This window comes from Corvus brachyrhynchos, unplaced genomic scaffold, assembly GCF_000691975.1.
Source record: "Corvus brachyrhynchos isolate BGI_N302 unplaced genomic scaffold, ASM69197v1 scaffold60, whole genome shotgun sequence".
In the NCBI taxonomy this organism is placed as follows: domain Eukaryota; kingdom Metazoa; phylum Chordata; class Aves; order Passeriformes; family Corvidae; genus Corvus; species Corvus brachyrhynchos.
The window spans coordinates 1,090,213-1,105,182 of NW_008236767.1; the positions used below are offsets into that span (position 1 = coordinate 1,090,213).

The window sequence follows — 14,970 nt, forward strand, 5'->3', positions numbered from 1 at the left end:
TGTATTATACATGTGAATGTGGGGAGAGACACCTAAATATGAATTGGAAATAAATACCCTGGGCCACTATCCCTGAGAAAGGCACAAGTTGTGATGGTGCTGTGGCCAAATGCAGGAATCATGAGATTTGGGGTGAAATGTCTAAATGGATAAAACTCCTAAGAAAAGTGACAGAAAAGGAAGGCAGTGGCAAGATTATTTCATTGACTTACTGATCAGTTTTTCCAAGATTTTTTTTGTTTTACACTCAGTAAAGAAGCTAATGTTGGAATCAGTGCCTCTATTTTTGGTGTTCTAATTTCTAAAAATGCTCTGCAATTGAGTGTAGTTCGACAATTCAGTTTGTGTTTTTTAATAACTAAAACAACCACCACCAGTGCAATCTGGTCTGGAGTATCACTACATTTTATTTGGAACTGTCTTTTAGTAATGAAATAAAAGTGATATTAACATATATTGTAAATGTAGCTGAATGTAATTTTTAATAACTAAAGTTTACAAGTGGGAAAACTAATCATCAGGTGATAGTATATTAATGAAACTGACTTGATTTCGAAATAGATTTAATAAAATGTGTAAGATTACATTGTCTTAAAGGAAAATTTTATGTGCTGGTTCATTGGAAAAATGATACTGATATGTGTGTGTCAGGCCAAGTTTGAGCAGGCACGTGGATTCCCACTAGCTGAAAACTGAGAGCTGTGGATATGTTCTGTCAATCCTGAAGTAAAAAAACCCCAATCCACACAACCAAAAAACCCCACGACAACAACAACAACCTGTACATTTTACTTCTGATCTCATTTCCATTAAGGATTTAAATAAATGGATTACAGTCATGTAAAATGAATTTTCAAATTAAGCTGTAGACTTCAGTGGGAGTAATTTGATTCTCAGCATAACTTTTACTGAGGAAGTGCTTGATTTTTTTCTGGGTGCCATTTCAATCAAGTGTTTATGAAGTAAGAAAGAAAGAAAGAAGCCTACATTTTACAATGTACTAAGTAAATTAAGTTTATGGAAGTCTTATGCTTTATTAGTGTTTCAATGAAAGTAAAATTTAAATTTGGAAACTAAAACCCATTTATTTTAAACGTACAATGACATTAAATATGGTCACTTATCTTCAATTTGCTCCATTAGTTTGACAGCATCATATACTAATAGCTCTCAAATCATAAGAAATAAATACTAAAATAAAAGCCAATCTTAATGCTTGATTTTCACACAGACCTAAATTAGGTGTAATTGTAATGAAACTAATGGATTTAAAACAAGTAAACTCTGAAAATCAGGCCCCCTGTCCCTAGTAGCGCTTACTGACTTTTCATTTGTCAGCTGTTCTACCTAATGTCTTGCAGGAATAGCAAGGTATGAGGATATTTGAGCCAGATTGAAAAGCTTTAAAACAGGTGAGTAGCTTAATTCTTTTCCTTATGAAACTAATTTCATAACAATACTCCTTTTTGGAGACCAAGAAAGACTCATTTGCTGGAGGGGGAAAAAAGGATGAGAGCAAGGAATGAACTTTGGCCATGTAAATTCTTTTCTTGAAACATCATGCCCGCAGTCAAATAGTAACTGCCCAAAGAGCACGTGAATCTCAATTTCCCCTAAGACTTATCCTCAAGCATTTTAGTTTAGATGTGCAAAATATTGTTTGATGAGTATTGTAACTTGGAAGTATTGTAAAATGAACTCCTGGAGAATCAGCTTCTTCCTAGATGTGTTACAGATGCAGTTATGATTCTCATTTAGTGGTGCAAACTTGTTCTCTCATATACTACAGTTTAAAGTTACTTAGAAAAGAGCTCCTAAGAAGTAAATAATTTAATGTGCTGCCTGAGGGGAGAAGGGATTAACTGCTGCAAACCCTCTTTTGGTGCAGATGCAGAATATCTGAAATATGGGAAAATACAGTAAATCAACAAGATAACCAGAAAAGTATGCAAACCCCCCATAGGAATAATCATAAAGAGAAATAAAATGTGAATATAGATTTGGAAAATGTTTATACTGCCTAAGAAACCAGCAATCATAACAGCATCACAAACACACTGCAATGTGGAGTCATGCCAGTGGTCCATCTAACCCACCCAGCAATGATGGTGATGAGAGAAGAGTATAAGGGCAGAATAAACACATGCAATATTTCTTCCATACATTTTCCTATCCCAGAGCAGACAGATGAGATCAGACTGAAGATATTTTTTGCCATAATTCCCCATGTTCAGTAAGTATTCCTAAATTTCAGAACACCTCCTTGAAACCACAAGGTCATGCTTCTGAGTTTCCACAGTGTCAGATACTTCTCCTGTTGTCCCTGTAGCATACATGGAAACTCAAGAAAGGGAAGCTTTGCATTAAACTAGAAACAAATTCATTCAGAATCTCTGAAAATAGATATTAAATGCTCTGTAGGACTGAGCAGCCGTAAAGACAGCTTGTACTACTCAAGGCTAAGGAGTGTTGCAGGAAGCGGAAAGTCACAGAGTGGCTTGCTCTGGTTTCTCTCCATCATGTCCCCAAGGACATTACTGTCCAAGACAGGAGTTGCCCCACCATACAGGAGGGACAGAAAACTGCAAAGGTTGCTTCAGAGGCATCCACAACAGCTGTGACAAGCTGGCATGTTAACGCCACTCATGAAACTGCTGTGACCCATCAAAGTTTTGGAGGAGCTAAGTGCAAGAAAGAAACTCTTTTCCTGGGTCTTCAGCTCTCAGTGCCAGTGGATGCAGCAAAACTGATGCTAAGTGCTGATGCTATACAGACTGTGTATCCTTGTGGATACAAGCAAGGATAGCACTACCAGAAGAGAACTTCTTCAGTTTTCGTTTTCTTCAAAATCATCCCTGACAAATGAGTAGTTCTCTAAGGTGTAGTTCTTTCCAACCCATTCTCACCTCACGAAACAGAGAAAAATTTCAAGGACAGGTTTCTTTGTGCAAAGCTCCTCAGATCCCTGAATCAGCTGATAGTAGCATCTTTTAATTTGTTTTAAAACCACATTTCTGCTCTGCTACCACATGCATGCTCAGTTCCCACAGTGCTTGGGCTCAGAAGATTATCCCATTCACTTTGGAAAAAAACGCTTCTTAAGAGAACACTTGAAAGCAAGGATCTAAATTTGATCCCTCAGTCCTCAGCCTGGAGTATCACAAAAATGCGCTTATAAGAGCCTGTGAGCACAAAGACTGTGACAGAATTTACATGGAACATCACTTAAAGGAAGAGTGGTTCTTGTTTCTCCAGCACAAAGTTTGAGAAAAGAATAAGGATGGGGATACTTTATAGAGAAACTGTATGCATTCGATTTAGGTAGATAGAAAAAAGTAAGGGGAATTGGACAGCAATGTGATGGCTTGACCTAACTGGTATTGTAACATTTTTATTTGCTTTCTGCTTCTGTCCTTAATTGGTTCCTTCTAGCTAGCAGCAGCCCTCCAGAGTACACAGTCAGATGACAGTCATGTTATGTCAATCCTGTGACAGATGTTTACTCATTTATCCTTAGGAAGGATTTGGTTTCCAGAGCTATCTTCCCAAGCATAAGCAAAAGTCATAACGTGAGAGGGTTTTATTTAATTCATAACTTTGTCCTCTCATGGTACAGGTATCTATGTAATTAAAAAAAAAGGAAACAAATGTTTACATCCAAGTTGCATTATGATAACAAAAATGAAAAAAAAGAAAGGACTGAAGTTTAGAAAATGAACCCAGTACTCTGGTAAGAAGGAATAGGTAGAAAGGAATAAGGACGGAGAAGCAACAAGCTGAGGCATCACATTGGAATCCTGAATATTTTTAAAGGATACATTTGGAGAAGATACTTACTGGATTTAAAGAAGGTTCTCATAGTAAAATAATGTAAAGCATTTAATTCCTCAAATGCAACTTGGGAAGATTATATTGCCTGTTTCAAGGAGTTTATTGTAAGGAATTTTCTGTGTGAAATGCTTGATTGAGTCAATCAAAAGATGGGATATTACACATTTGATAATTTTGCACAAGACAGACAGGGTTTTCATACTGGTAGGTCATTTGATTCTCTGCAGGTGGCTCTGTTGGTTTCTGGAATATTATACTGTGAATTACATGTTACACAAATGAAAGGGTGTTATAATTCTGGATAACATTGTATTTGATTCTATAAACATCTTTAGGCCTAATGCAAAGATCCCTTTGAATAATTTATCCAGCTAAGTGTCTGTGGTCCCAAACTTCTAATTTAAAAATGTTGATAAATGAAGTATCTCTTTAGCTAATAAATGAAGTATCTCTTTAGTTATCCTTTGTCAGCAACATTCATTTTAATGGAAAGTGAGTTTACAGGGTTACATGATTGAACTACTGAGCCAAGTCAGTGTTGGCAAATGATGGGCTAAATTATTGATGTTACACACTAATGAATTCTGATGAGAAATAAAATACAGACATTACATTTCAAGTGGTTCATAATTATTTTTGCACTTTAAAAGCAATTTTATTCTTTTTCCAAATCATACTGGTTCTGTAAAACAAAAACATAGTTAGTGATTATAAGCAAAATTATTGAGTTTGAGGCGAAAACGCTTCTGTAAGTTTTCTTATGCAAGTATATTGCTATTCACACTAGGATTCTGATTTCTTCTTATACTTCTGGGAGAGGATAATTAAATTAAATGTCTAAATTTTTAAACTGCTGTCTTTAAACAAAATAATCTACTTTGCAACCATGGTTAAGAGTTCAGTAGATGAGTTTATAATCTATGATATATCATCATGTTTGCTAGAGATGTTCTGAGCTACCATAATTAATTCAGGTGATGACAAAAACAGAAGAGCTGCCAAGAAGGAGCTTTCAACATGTAAACAGTTTATCATTAAACCTGTGTTTTGATATATGTTTAAAATGGGTAGAAGGAGGTTACTAAACTTCAAATAACCCAAAGTGATGTTGTAAGGTTGAATCATTAATTTAAAATGTAATTTCTCTGAGCCTTTACTCACTGTACTGGATAAAGAAATTAAATTCTGTAGTTTTTATTAATAAAACCAGAGCAAAGCATTTGCTCATTTGGCAACAGAATAACTTCATAAATCCTATTCTTAATCTTTCCTTCCTACAAATGGGCTGTATTTAACTTTTCTTAATTATACATCGAAAATTTCTGTCAATTTCTGGAGAAGCAAAACTACGAAGTGTTGCTTCATTTTCTTAACAACTGAATAACCATCTTACTTGTTGGATCATTGTTGTATTTTGTTGTCAATCAAAACCACCACTGGTATCTTGAAGGAGCAAGTACATGTGAAACCATTGTGGTTTTACTTGAGAAGGGAATTTTGTGAACCAAATTATTGGTCTTTGAGAGGTTGTCATATTTGGCCAAGGTCTCAAAAGAGAGATTCATGAGCTAGAGAATCATCACATAAACCTCAGTGTTACCTATAATTTAGCCTTAAACTTTTCACAGAACTGTAATAAAATATTTTGAGATATTTTGATCGTGTATCTTCTTTCCCATCCTGTCCCAGATAGTCATAACACACCCACTCAGACCACAACAGCTAAGCTCTGCACAGAGGTACAAGGATACCTATGCAGTTTTCTGGGGAGAACTTTAATTAATTATTTCTGGATTTTGAAACACTGGTCTTTAAATTACTCCAACTAATTTTCCTCTAATAGGAAGGACTCCTCCTGAACTGTAGGTAGGGTTGAGAGCATTGCATATTGTGAAAGTTGTCATGAATTTGCTTTTATAGTATCCATTCTAATATCTTCTTAATTTTTTTTTTAATTACAACATATCAAAAACTTAGGCATTGAGCTCTGAAAACAGTTTGCCCATGATTACTAAATGTGAGCTTGAGCTCAGTAGCTCTGAAAACCGCAGTTTTGCAAACTTGAGCATGGTGATTGGCAATGCTTCTCCTGCAGTAGTATCTCAGGACTGCTGTGGTTTGAGCTGGGTCTAGGGGCTTTAGACTAGGTGTCCTGCTTGCGCTCTCATTTTTCCCAGTAGGTGCTGGTGGAGGAGGAAGTGGCTTGATTTGAATGTGACAGAGAAAGAGCCAAAATGGAGCAACAGCTGGATTTGGAGAAGGCTTTATGAGGTTATAAAATTGAGCTGCAGGGAAGGAAAGCTGTCAGTGGTCTGTCAGATCAGGGTAAAGCCTGGAACTGGCAGGTCTCAGAGGCTGAGAGGCAGAAGAAGGTGACCACTGGTTGGGAAAAAAAGATGGAGACTAGGACTTGAGAGAGCAACAAGGAAACAGATGAAAATGGAAATAGGCAGTGCCAGAGATTAGGCCTAGAAAAGAAGTAGGAAGGGAGAGCAGAAATGGCTGGGCCAGCAGTCTGGGCATGAGTTAGGTGCAGGAAAGAGGTTTGACAGTAGTCTGGGATGAGATGCAGCACAGACACTGGGTTGGGAAAAGCAGACTCTATGAGCTGGAGGTGCTTTGATTAGTCAAAAAGTTTGAGCAGTAAATTAATGAATGGTGCACAGACAGCAGTCTACTACAGTTATTTTTTACTGCATTAGTTAAAGGGGCAGATTAAGTTTATTGTTACTAAGTCTGATGATCAAGGTAAGAGCCAATATAATGGTTTATATTCTTGGAGATTTGACAGTTTAAAAAAAGATCTTGCAAGAAAATGATTAAGATTACAAAAACCTCGTACTCAATGTAGAAATGCTAGGATTTCAATTATTTATATGGACTTTATTCAGAGTATTTTGTGTAAACATTTCAACACAGATTTTAGTTACTTATGTAAAAAAAGTAAAATTTATGCTACTTCAAGAAATAGATATCCAGTTGTCTTCAGGTTCTGCAAAAGGCATCAAGCAAGGCAACTTTAATATTTTTTTGCAAACTTCTCAATCCACTGTAAGTATTTCAGCACATTTTTATTCCATTGAGCTTTAAAATGTGAGTCTCTCAGGGAACACAGAATAATCTGAGGTTTAAAGACGGCTGTAGAAGTGACACGACTCAATTTTTAAGAATCTGGAAGTCATGTGGTTCGTCTCTTTTTGTCTTTTAAGACCTACTGGTTTGAGCAGCCCTGCTGACAGTAAGAGTAGCAGAGAGAATATGCCTGCCAGTTCCACAGATTTGACTGGAGTTTTGAGTGTTTGGCCCACAAATGTGAGTAATCAGGCCTACAGGTGGAAAGAGCAAGAATTCACAGACAGGATTTCTGGCTTATAAATCTCTTTAGGGGGAGAATAAATTTTGCTGAATGAAAAAGGAAGTTTGTCTAGTAATTTCATCATCCTTTAAAGTCTGATATATAGCTACCTTTAATAAACTCTTAATTCTGTAATTTATGTTTCACTATTGAAAAAAATTATCTATACATTTCTATCAGTCAGCACATTTTAAATTATTAAAACATTTCCGTGTGTACATGTTAAGAAGTGTAAGAAAGTGGACATTTAGGCCTATTCTGGTAATATACAAAGTCGGATTCCAGTAAGGGGTGCTGAATAGTGAAAAAATGTAACTCTTAGGAAATCTTCTTTCAGAAGAAATTTAAAAATAAATCTCTTAGATTAGCTGTCATCCTTCCATTTTCTGTTAGGTCACAATTTTTAGTACTCAAAATACTGATACATACTTCTACACAAATATTCTCTATTCAAAATGTACACCTGCAAATAAACTAAATGATTCCTCTCCAAAACAAAGCTGATTGGGTTAACCTTAAAAACACAAAACTAACTTGTTTCTCTGCAGAGACCATTTTCTAGCCTCCATCATGGACAGGTAACTAGGAGAACTGTTTGTCTTCCTACTATACACTAGAGCTTTTAGGTGGCAACCACATTTCTGAACTCTTTGACTCACATCATATTGATTTCATATGGCAAAACTTTTAAGTGAAGCCATAGAAAAGTTGAAGCAGTTAGGTGTTTCTGTGCAAGCTAGGAAATGTTTGTGGTTATATAAGGGTATATTTGGGCATGAAGCTTTGAAAAATAAAGGGTTTATGAGAAGCTTAAGAAGCTTGGTGCGTTAAGGCAGAAGTGGCATAAAAATCTAAATGGAGCTGAGTTGTGCCAAATTGTATGTACACTTCACTTAAAAAATGGTAAAGGAAATTATGTCAGAATAAAGATATTGGAGTTTTGCCATGTGATAAGCAAAATCACAGACTGTGAAAATGAGGCAAAAAATCAAGCAAGTTCTAATTTCTTGAATGAGTTTGGCTTATTTTGAGACTGCTTTCCCTTCTCACACTGGAAAGGTCACTTTCATCATGCAGCAACAAAATAAATGGTCATGAACTTTTAGTGTCCATGCCATGGCAGCTGTATTTGTCACTAAATCTACACAATATGTAAATTCAAAGATTTTGGTGAATGTTTGTCAGGGTCATCAACTCAATATAGAAAAATCTAGAGAAAATAATTGCTTTAAGATTTTAAACAAAATGTGAGATCATATTTTGAAGAATTCCAGATGTTATTATTCAAAATTCATAAGCATTTGAGAGGAAAGCCATGTATTTTTAGAAACTATACACTGGATGCTGATTTCTGTGTTTTTTTAGAACATGATTAACTAAGTAACACATTTTTCAACTCATAAGAATTACCCCCATGAGCAGAAGCAAAAATAGCTTGTCTCAATTCCCCTGCACTGTACAAGATAAATATTTTATAAATTAATAATAAACCCAGAAAAATGTAACTTGAACATTTTATATGGTTATTATGAATAAATGTGACTAAACACAAAAGCTTAGAACTAATTAAAAGGTGTGCAGCCATGTCCCCTTAAGAAACATTATCTGTCATCCAACCCCATATGTCTCCAAGACAAGACAGAAACAGCAAGACTGCTAAAGTGAAATTAGCAGGCAAAAAAGGCACAACTGAGTGCAATCAGCGTAAATGGTGATAACTCAACCCATAACAGAGAAAAATAAAAGAGAAGGCGTACAGATTTTGAAGAGCATCAGCCCTGAGGGACACCATAACACACCTGTGTTAATAAGTTAGAGAACAAAAGATGTGTTTAAACTGGCTACCACCTGACAGCTAAGAAGCAAGTTCAGAATGTGTGGTTTCCAGAGAGCAGAAGGGTAAAACTGCTTGCAACATGCAGGGTTCCAGTTTCTCCTGGCCTTAGTGGAACCACACTGAATTTCTTGTAAGGAGGTAGAACAGGGTGGCATGAAAAGCACAGTTCTGCACAGTCAGTAAAATATTTCCTCCATTAAGAATTAGTATCCACTGAGGTGCCTGTGCCAGATTCACCAAAAATTCAAAGCCTTAGTAAAGAAGAGTCACTCCTTACTCTGGTGGCCCCTTGCAAAATTGCTCTAATAAAGACAAAACAGACACCAAAACTCTTCTGGTGTATAATTGGTGTATTTCAGTACAGTGGACTTATTTTGAACTACAAGAGCTTTGCCAAAAAGTTTTAAGGATTTCAGGCTAATCGAGCAACTTGAGTAAAACTGCAGAAAATACATAAATAATCACAGCAACCTTCAGTCAGAGTGACAGACTTTGGGTTGATTGGTGCCTTTTTCTTTGGTGCCTTATGTAGCTATGTCCACCTGATGAAAATGGATAAAACTGCTACCAAGTGAGGCATTTCTAAACTCTAAATTCTGATGATCAATTTTTGCATCACTTCGTGCTGGTGTGAATGGTTATCAAAGCTGCTGATCCATTAAAAATTAAACCAATAATCTTGCATTTAATAAAAGGTACCTTTGTCTTGCCACCATCAGAAAAGGTAAGTGTGAAATCCTTTAAAGTTACAATGAGAATAGCAGTGATGTTATCTTTTCCTGTAGCACTTTGACCCCCAAAATGATTCTGATATAACTATAGTCAAGATAAATCATCTAAAAGGATGGTCTAAATTGAAGACTGTCAGAATTAAAGCACAGGCACAGTCCCAACTAAAGCTACATCTGCCATCATATATCATTTTTGCAATTAGATAGCTAATTGAACTTATTCAAGAGCCAAGTTATTGAAACTACAAAACATTACTGGAAAAGCAAAAGTAATTAACATAATATATACCTTGCCTGTACACTAGGTACAAAAGGTTTTACATATTTTCAGTTTTTTTCAGAATTAAAGAGATTACTTCTATTATTTTCTGCTGGACTAAAAATTTATTTAGTAATTGTTGAAGGATGTTTGAAGGCTGAAATCCTCCAGTAAACCATAGAACACGGACTGTGCTGACAGTGATGGTAAAACACCAGAAAAGTGTATCTATAATGGAGTGTGTAGAATTTTCTTTGACTACCACAATAAAAACAAAGTCTCTTTTCAGAGCTGTGGTGCATATATGCAAACTTCCCAGAATAAAAAGAGCAAAGCACTGCTCATGCACTTCTAAAGCACTTCCAATGCATTTTCTCAAACAAAAAATATCTGTAGATTGTAATCTCTCAAATTCGGCTACTGGTTGCAATCAGAGGCAGTAAAGAAATTTTTAAAAAATTAAGAAATTTTTAAAAAAGGTAGAGTACCACAAGATGAAATAGTCTCACTCAAGGAAAAGCCCTGCACTTTGCTCTAAAGAAAAATGAAATGATGAAGAACCAAAATTGGAAGTATAAATTATTTCAGTCATTGATCTCTGTTCTAGTAATTGATTTGATTGCAAACTTATTTATTCTTTGCTATTAATATGGAAGAATATCTTATCCCATTTTTTAAGATCACAATTGAAATGCTCAACGTTAAAATTTCATTTTCTGCCAGAAGTGCATTCAGAAAACATAGAGACACTAAGTAATCAGTTAATTATTCCAGTTTCCAATGCAAATGTTAAATATTGAAAAAGAAAATGGCTACAAAGTTAATGATAAAACCCAGGAAATATGTATTTAAAAGTCTGATTGAAAAAAAATTAAAATTGCATTTTGGTTTTTTTAAAAAAAATCTTTTCATGTCACTAAACAGGACTAATGTTGACAAGTAATGATGCAACCTCTGGTCAAATCTGTCTTCTCTTCTGAGGCAGCTCTTTATTTTCACATCACAATTCTCCCAAAACTCTGATGCTGGGTATAACTGGAGGGTGTTGGTAGTTAAAAAGCACCTAGTGAGAAGGCAGAAACCTCCTCCATTATCTACTTTTAAGTCTCTTTTTGGATTTCACCCAGGTCACGGCTTCTGTAAAATATTAGAAAACACTTAGGCAGCCAATGTACTGTATCTGCTGCCTCTCCTAATGCACTCTTCCTCTGTCATTCACCTGCTCCTGCTTGCTCTGGTCAAGGAAATGCTGGGACAGAAGCTCTGATGAGCAGGAATCACCATTTTGCTACACACTTCTCAGTGCAGCATGTTGTCATCCTCATACTTTAATGTTAGAGGGTCACTAGGAACAACAAACTCAGGATATTTCTGGCTGAGAGAAAAGGAAGGGAGAGGAACAACTGTCAGATTTTATTTTGGATGTGTGTGCCACTATGTTAATGTCATCGGTGAGAGAACTTAATTGGCAGAAGAATAGATCGATCTGACAATAACATATTTACAAAGACACCAGTCCATATATAATTAAACAACTTCCAAGACCTCCAAAATATAAAACCAGCACATTGCTGAAGGGAAGTCCTCTCTTATACACACCTTGGTAATTGCTCTTAGCTGAACTACTTCCATTTTAGCTTTATAATTTTTCCTTGTTTGTTATTTTAATTTTAAGTTATTGTCAGTCAAACTGCATAAAAACATAGAAAGAATATCAGAATACCAGAAAAGGATCAGAATATCAGAAAAGTATGTAGTGGATAATAAAAGCAGAGAGGGAACAGAATGTTTTCCGCACTTTGAACAAGACATTGTCAAAGGTAGGTCCAAGCTACTCAGTTCTGAGCACCCTCAGGTGGTGCTGGGTCTTACACCTTAAAAGCTTAGTTTAGACTTGTTTCCTGCTAGTTGAGTTATTCAGGTTGACAAGATTTACTGACATGGGTTCTCAGCAGGGACAGCATGCATGGAAAAATGTGTGCTAAGGTGAAGGTTTTCTGCCACACTCATCCATTGTTCCAAGGACTGGCTGTTGGCAGAGGCGTTCCAATGCAGATGAGGTTTGCAGTACAGCTATTAAAATATTGCAGAACATTAGATTAATGTAAAGATTTGTGTGTGGGGAAACCGTCTGCCACCTGTGGCTTCTACGTCACCCTTATTTATATTCAGGAGCTTTGGGCTGCCCCCAGATCACCTCTGTTCTCCTGCTCACTACTGGAGGAGTTAAACACAGGAGAGAACAGAAATCATCTAAGAAATCCCTCCCTGCAAGAATCAAAAAGAAGCTTTTCTGGTTTTTCAAATGCTAAATGAGGAATCTGAATGAAAAAAAGTGTTTTCACTGAGGCCAGTCAATATTTGGCATATGTAACAACCCAAAAATTCCATATAATTCCATAAAAGAGTATTAAAACCCATTACAAAAGTATAAAATCTGAATATATTTTTATCTTAATTATTTGTATTGAATTTCTGATTTTGGTATGATTGGGATTTTGTAAATCTCTTGCATAAGTAGAACATGTATGATTCCATGAAACAAATACAGAACCTTGGAATTTTAAAATAAAAATCCTCTTTAGTGAGATACTAAAAACAGATTGTGATGCTGATGTAACTTAATGGAATTCTAGAACTTACTCAAGTTACATATTAATGCATCGGATAATAAGTGTGAAGTGTAATTACATAATATTAAAATGTAGTAAAATTTTTTCAGCCATCATACAACAAAGCTTGACTGTTAAATATTAAACAACAGAGATTGCAAGAAAATGCTGCACTAAAGCTGCACCAGCAATGTAACTCCTTTTGCAAGGAATAAGTCTGAAGAAATATTTCACTTAAGTCTTTTAAAAACTCTTCACAAATGCCATCTGTTTATGGCCATTAACTATGGGAAGAGATTGAAAGGAGTGGCTTTACAGAAATATGAATAAGATACCATAGCACAAGACAAAAATAACAAGAACATTCAAACTATGCTGTACAGTAGTTATTTTCTCTGATAAATGTATTTATCTGGGGAACAAGTCATAAAATGAAAACCCATACATCATTGGAAACCATTTTTAAATCTCATATACCCACAATGCTGCTTCTTTACAAATAAGGGAAAATTATTGTATAACTGAGTTAGGAAAGTGTGATACTTCTTAGAAACAGTCCCCTTCTAAAGATACTAAATATGAATACAGTGAAAATGACAATATTGTTTACCACAGAAATAATATTTGCACAAAACAGGACAAAATAACATCTTCTAAAACAACTGAGCAGCAGCAGCAATGCCACTCTGTGTTTCAAATATTTATATTCAATGTATTTATAATAATCTTCTCAAAGGTTTGTGAGAAATAAATCTAATCTCCCCCTCTTTTTTCAATCTATGCACGGTATATGTGCTAACTTACTGAATTCATCCTTCATGCAATTCCAGTTTATTAAAGAGGTTAAAAATTTATAAAACTCTGATGGGATATGGTTTTAATGCTTCATCACACTACCCATCATTTGCTTTTCAATCTAGATCAGAATGATCTTTCCGACTTCCCTGCAATCACCTACCTGCACAGCTAATATTTTCTGAGCGTTCTCCTGAGAGGCTGCCTGGATCCTCGCCAGCCCAGCCTGGCTGGAGAGGCCGCCCTGGAGAGGCTCCACCGCTCGGCCAGCGTGGCCGGGCTCCATCGGCCCTGCAGCGCCTGCAGCTGGGACGGCCACGCCAGCGGCCACGCCAACGGCGCCAATGCCCATGGCCACGGACACGGCAGCAACGGGGTCAGGGTGCGGGGGACAGGCGAGAAGCTAGGTGGGGGGAGGAAGGAGGAAAAAAAAATAACAGAAAAAAAAAATTAAATTCCCAAGTCAGAGCAGGAGGGGAAATTAATGGCAGCGTTCAAGAAGAATGATGGAGGGAAATATAGAAAGCAGTCAATAGCCCATTCTGCGCTGTACGGACCTGACAGGAATTTCACAGTCTCTTGGTTTTTCAGCCCACTCATGTGCATTCATCAGAAACCAGTCACATCTGGCTGCCAGGATGGGGGGTTAATTTTCTCTAAATGCCTCAGCAGTTTTGTTCTAGCTGAGGCAAACTCTGTGACTGCAAAGCTGATGAGTAAAATATTTCTACTTCACCCAGTTTAACTCAAAACCGATAGCCTCGGGACATATTGAACCTTTCTTAAAAAAATAATCTTTTGAAGCTTTTTGAATGGCACATCAGGTCAGGCCAAAGTTTAAAATGCAAGTTTAAGACTTTGATGGACACAAGAGCGTTTTTTTGTCCCTGCGTAAAGCTTATCATAGCTTGGCAATGTGTGCTTTAGTGCATGACAAAACTAAAGAGAATTAACTTAGCCATCAACTGCTCAGGGAGAACAATAACAGGAAAGAAATTTCCATATAGAAGTTCCTATTAATCTACCCAGCTATAACCACATGACATGAAAGCATCTAACAGCACTAAATTGCACCAAATGTGGTGGCTGAGAGTGACACTACTTAAAAAAAGGATTTTATATTGACATATAGAAAAGATAATGCTTATCCTAGGAATCGCATTCAGCACAAAGGATCCTAAGTGAAGTGATTCCAAGTGGGAGTACTTACCTGAAGGCTTTCACTTTTGGCTAACTGTAGTTATTGTTACAATCCACAGTTAAGACTGGAATCAGTTTTTCCTTAATCTGCAAGTATTTGGAACACATAAACAGTGTGCTGGGTCTCGGTCTAGAACAAAAATGTTTTAAAGACATCTGAAAATCTACCAACAGAGAATGTTTTTGAAAACAGCTGTGGGTTTTGGCAAATTCTGCAAATGCTGCTGCATATTCTAGACTAGTTCTAATTTAGAAAATGGACATTTATACCACGTAATTCATTACTTAGGGGAAATACACGGGTTTGCCTTTCATCAAGTTAATTATTTCGATAAATTCCATAGCTATCG

The 14,970-nt window shown here is 36.3% G+C and overlaps 1 protein-coding gene across 1 annotated transcript in view; it reads right to left on the reverse strand.

The window, feature by feature from the left end:
• CCDC178 (coiled-coil domain containing 178) overlaps positions 1-14,136 on the reverse strand; it is a 17,332-nt gene extending 3,196 nt beyond the window's left edge. The window contains exon 1 of the mRNA XM_017727412.1: positions 13,584-14,136. Coding sequence (XP_017582901.1) covers positions 13,584-13,772 — 189 coding nt within the window. The 5' untranslated portion in view covers positions 13,773-14,136. The remainder of the gene's footprint in view (positions 1-13,583) is intronic.
• Positions 14,137-14,970: the final 834 nt, after the last annotated feature.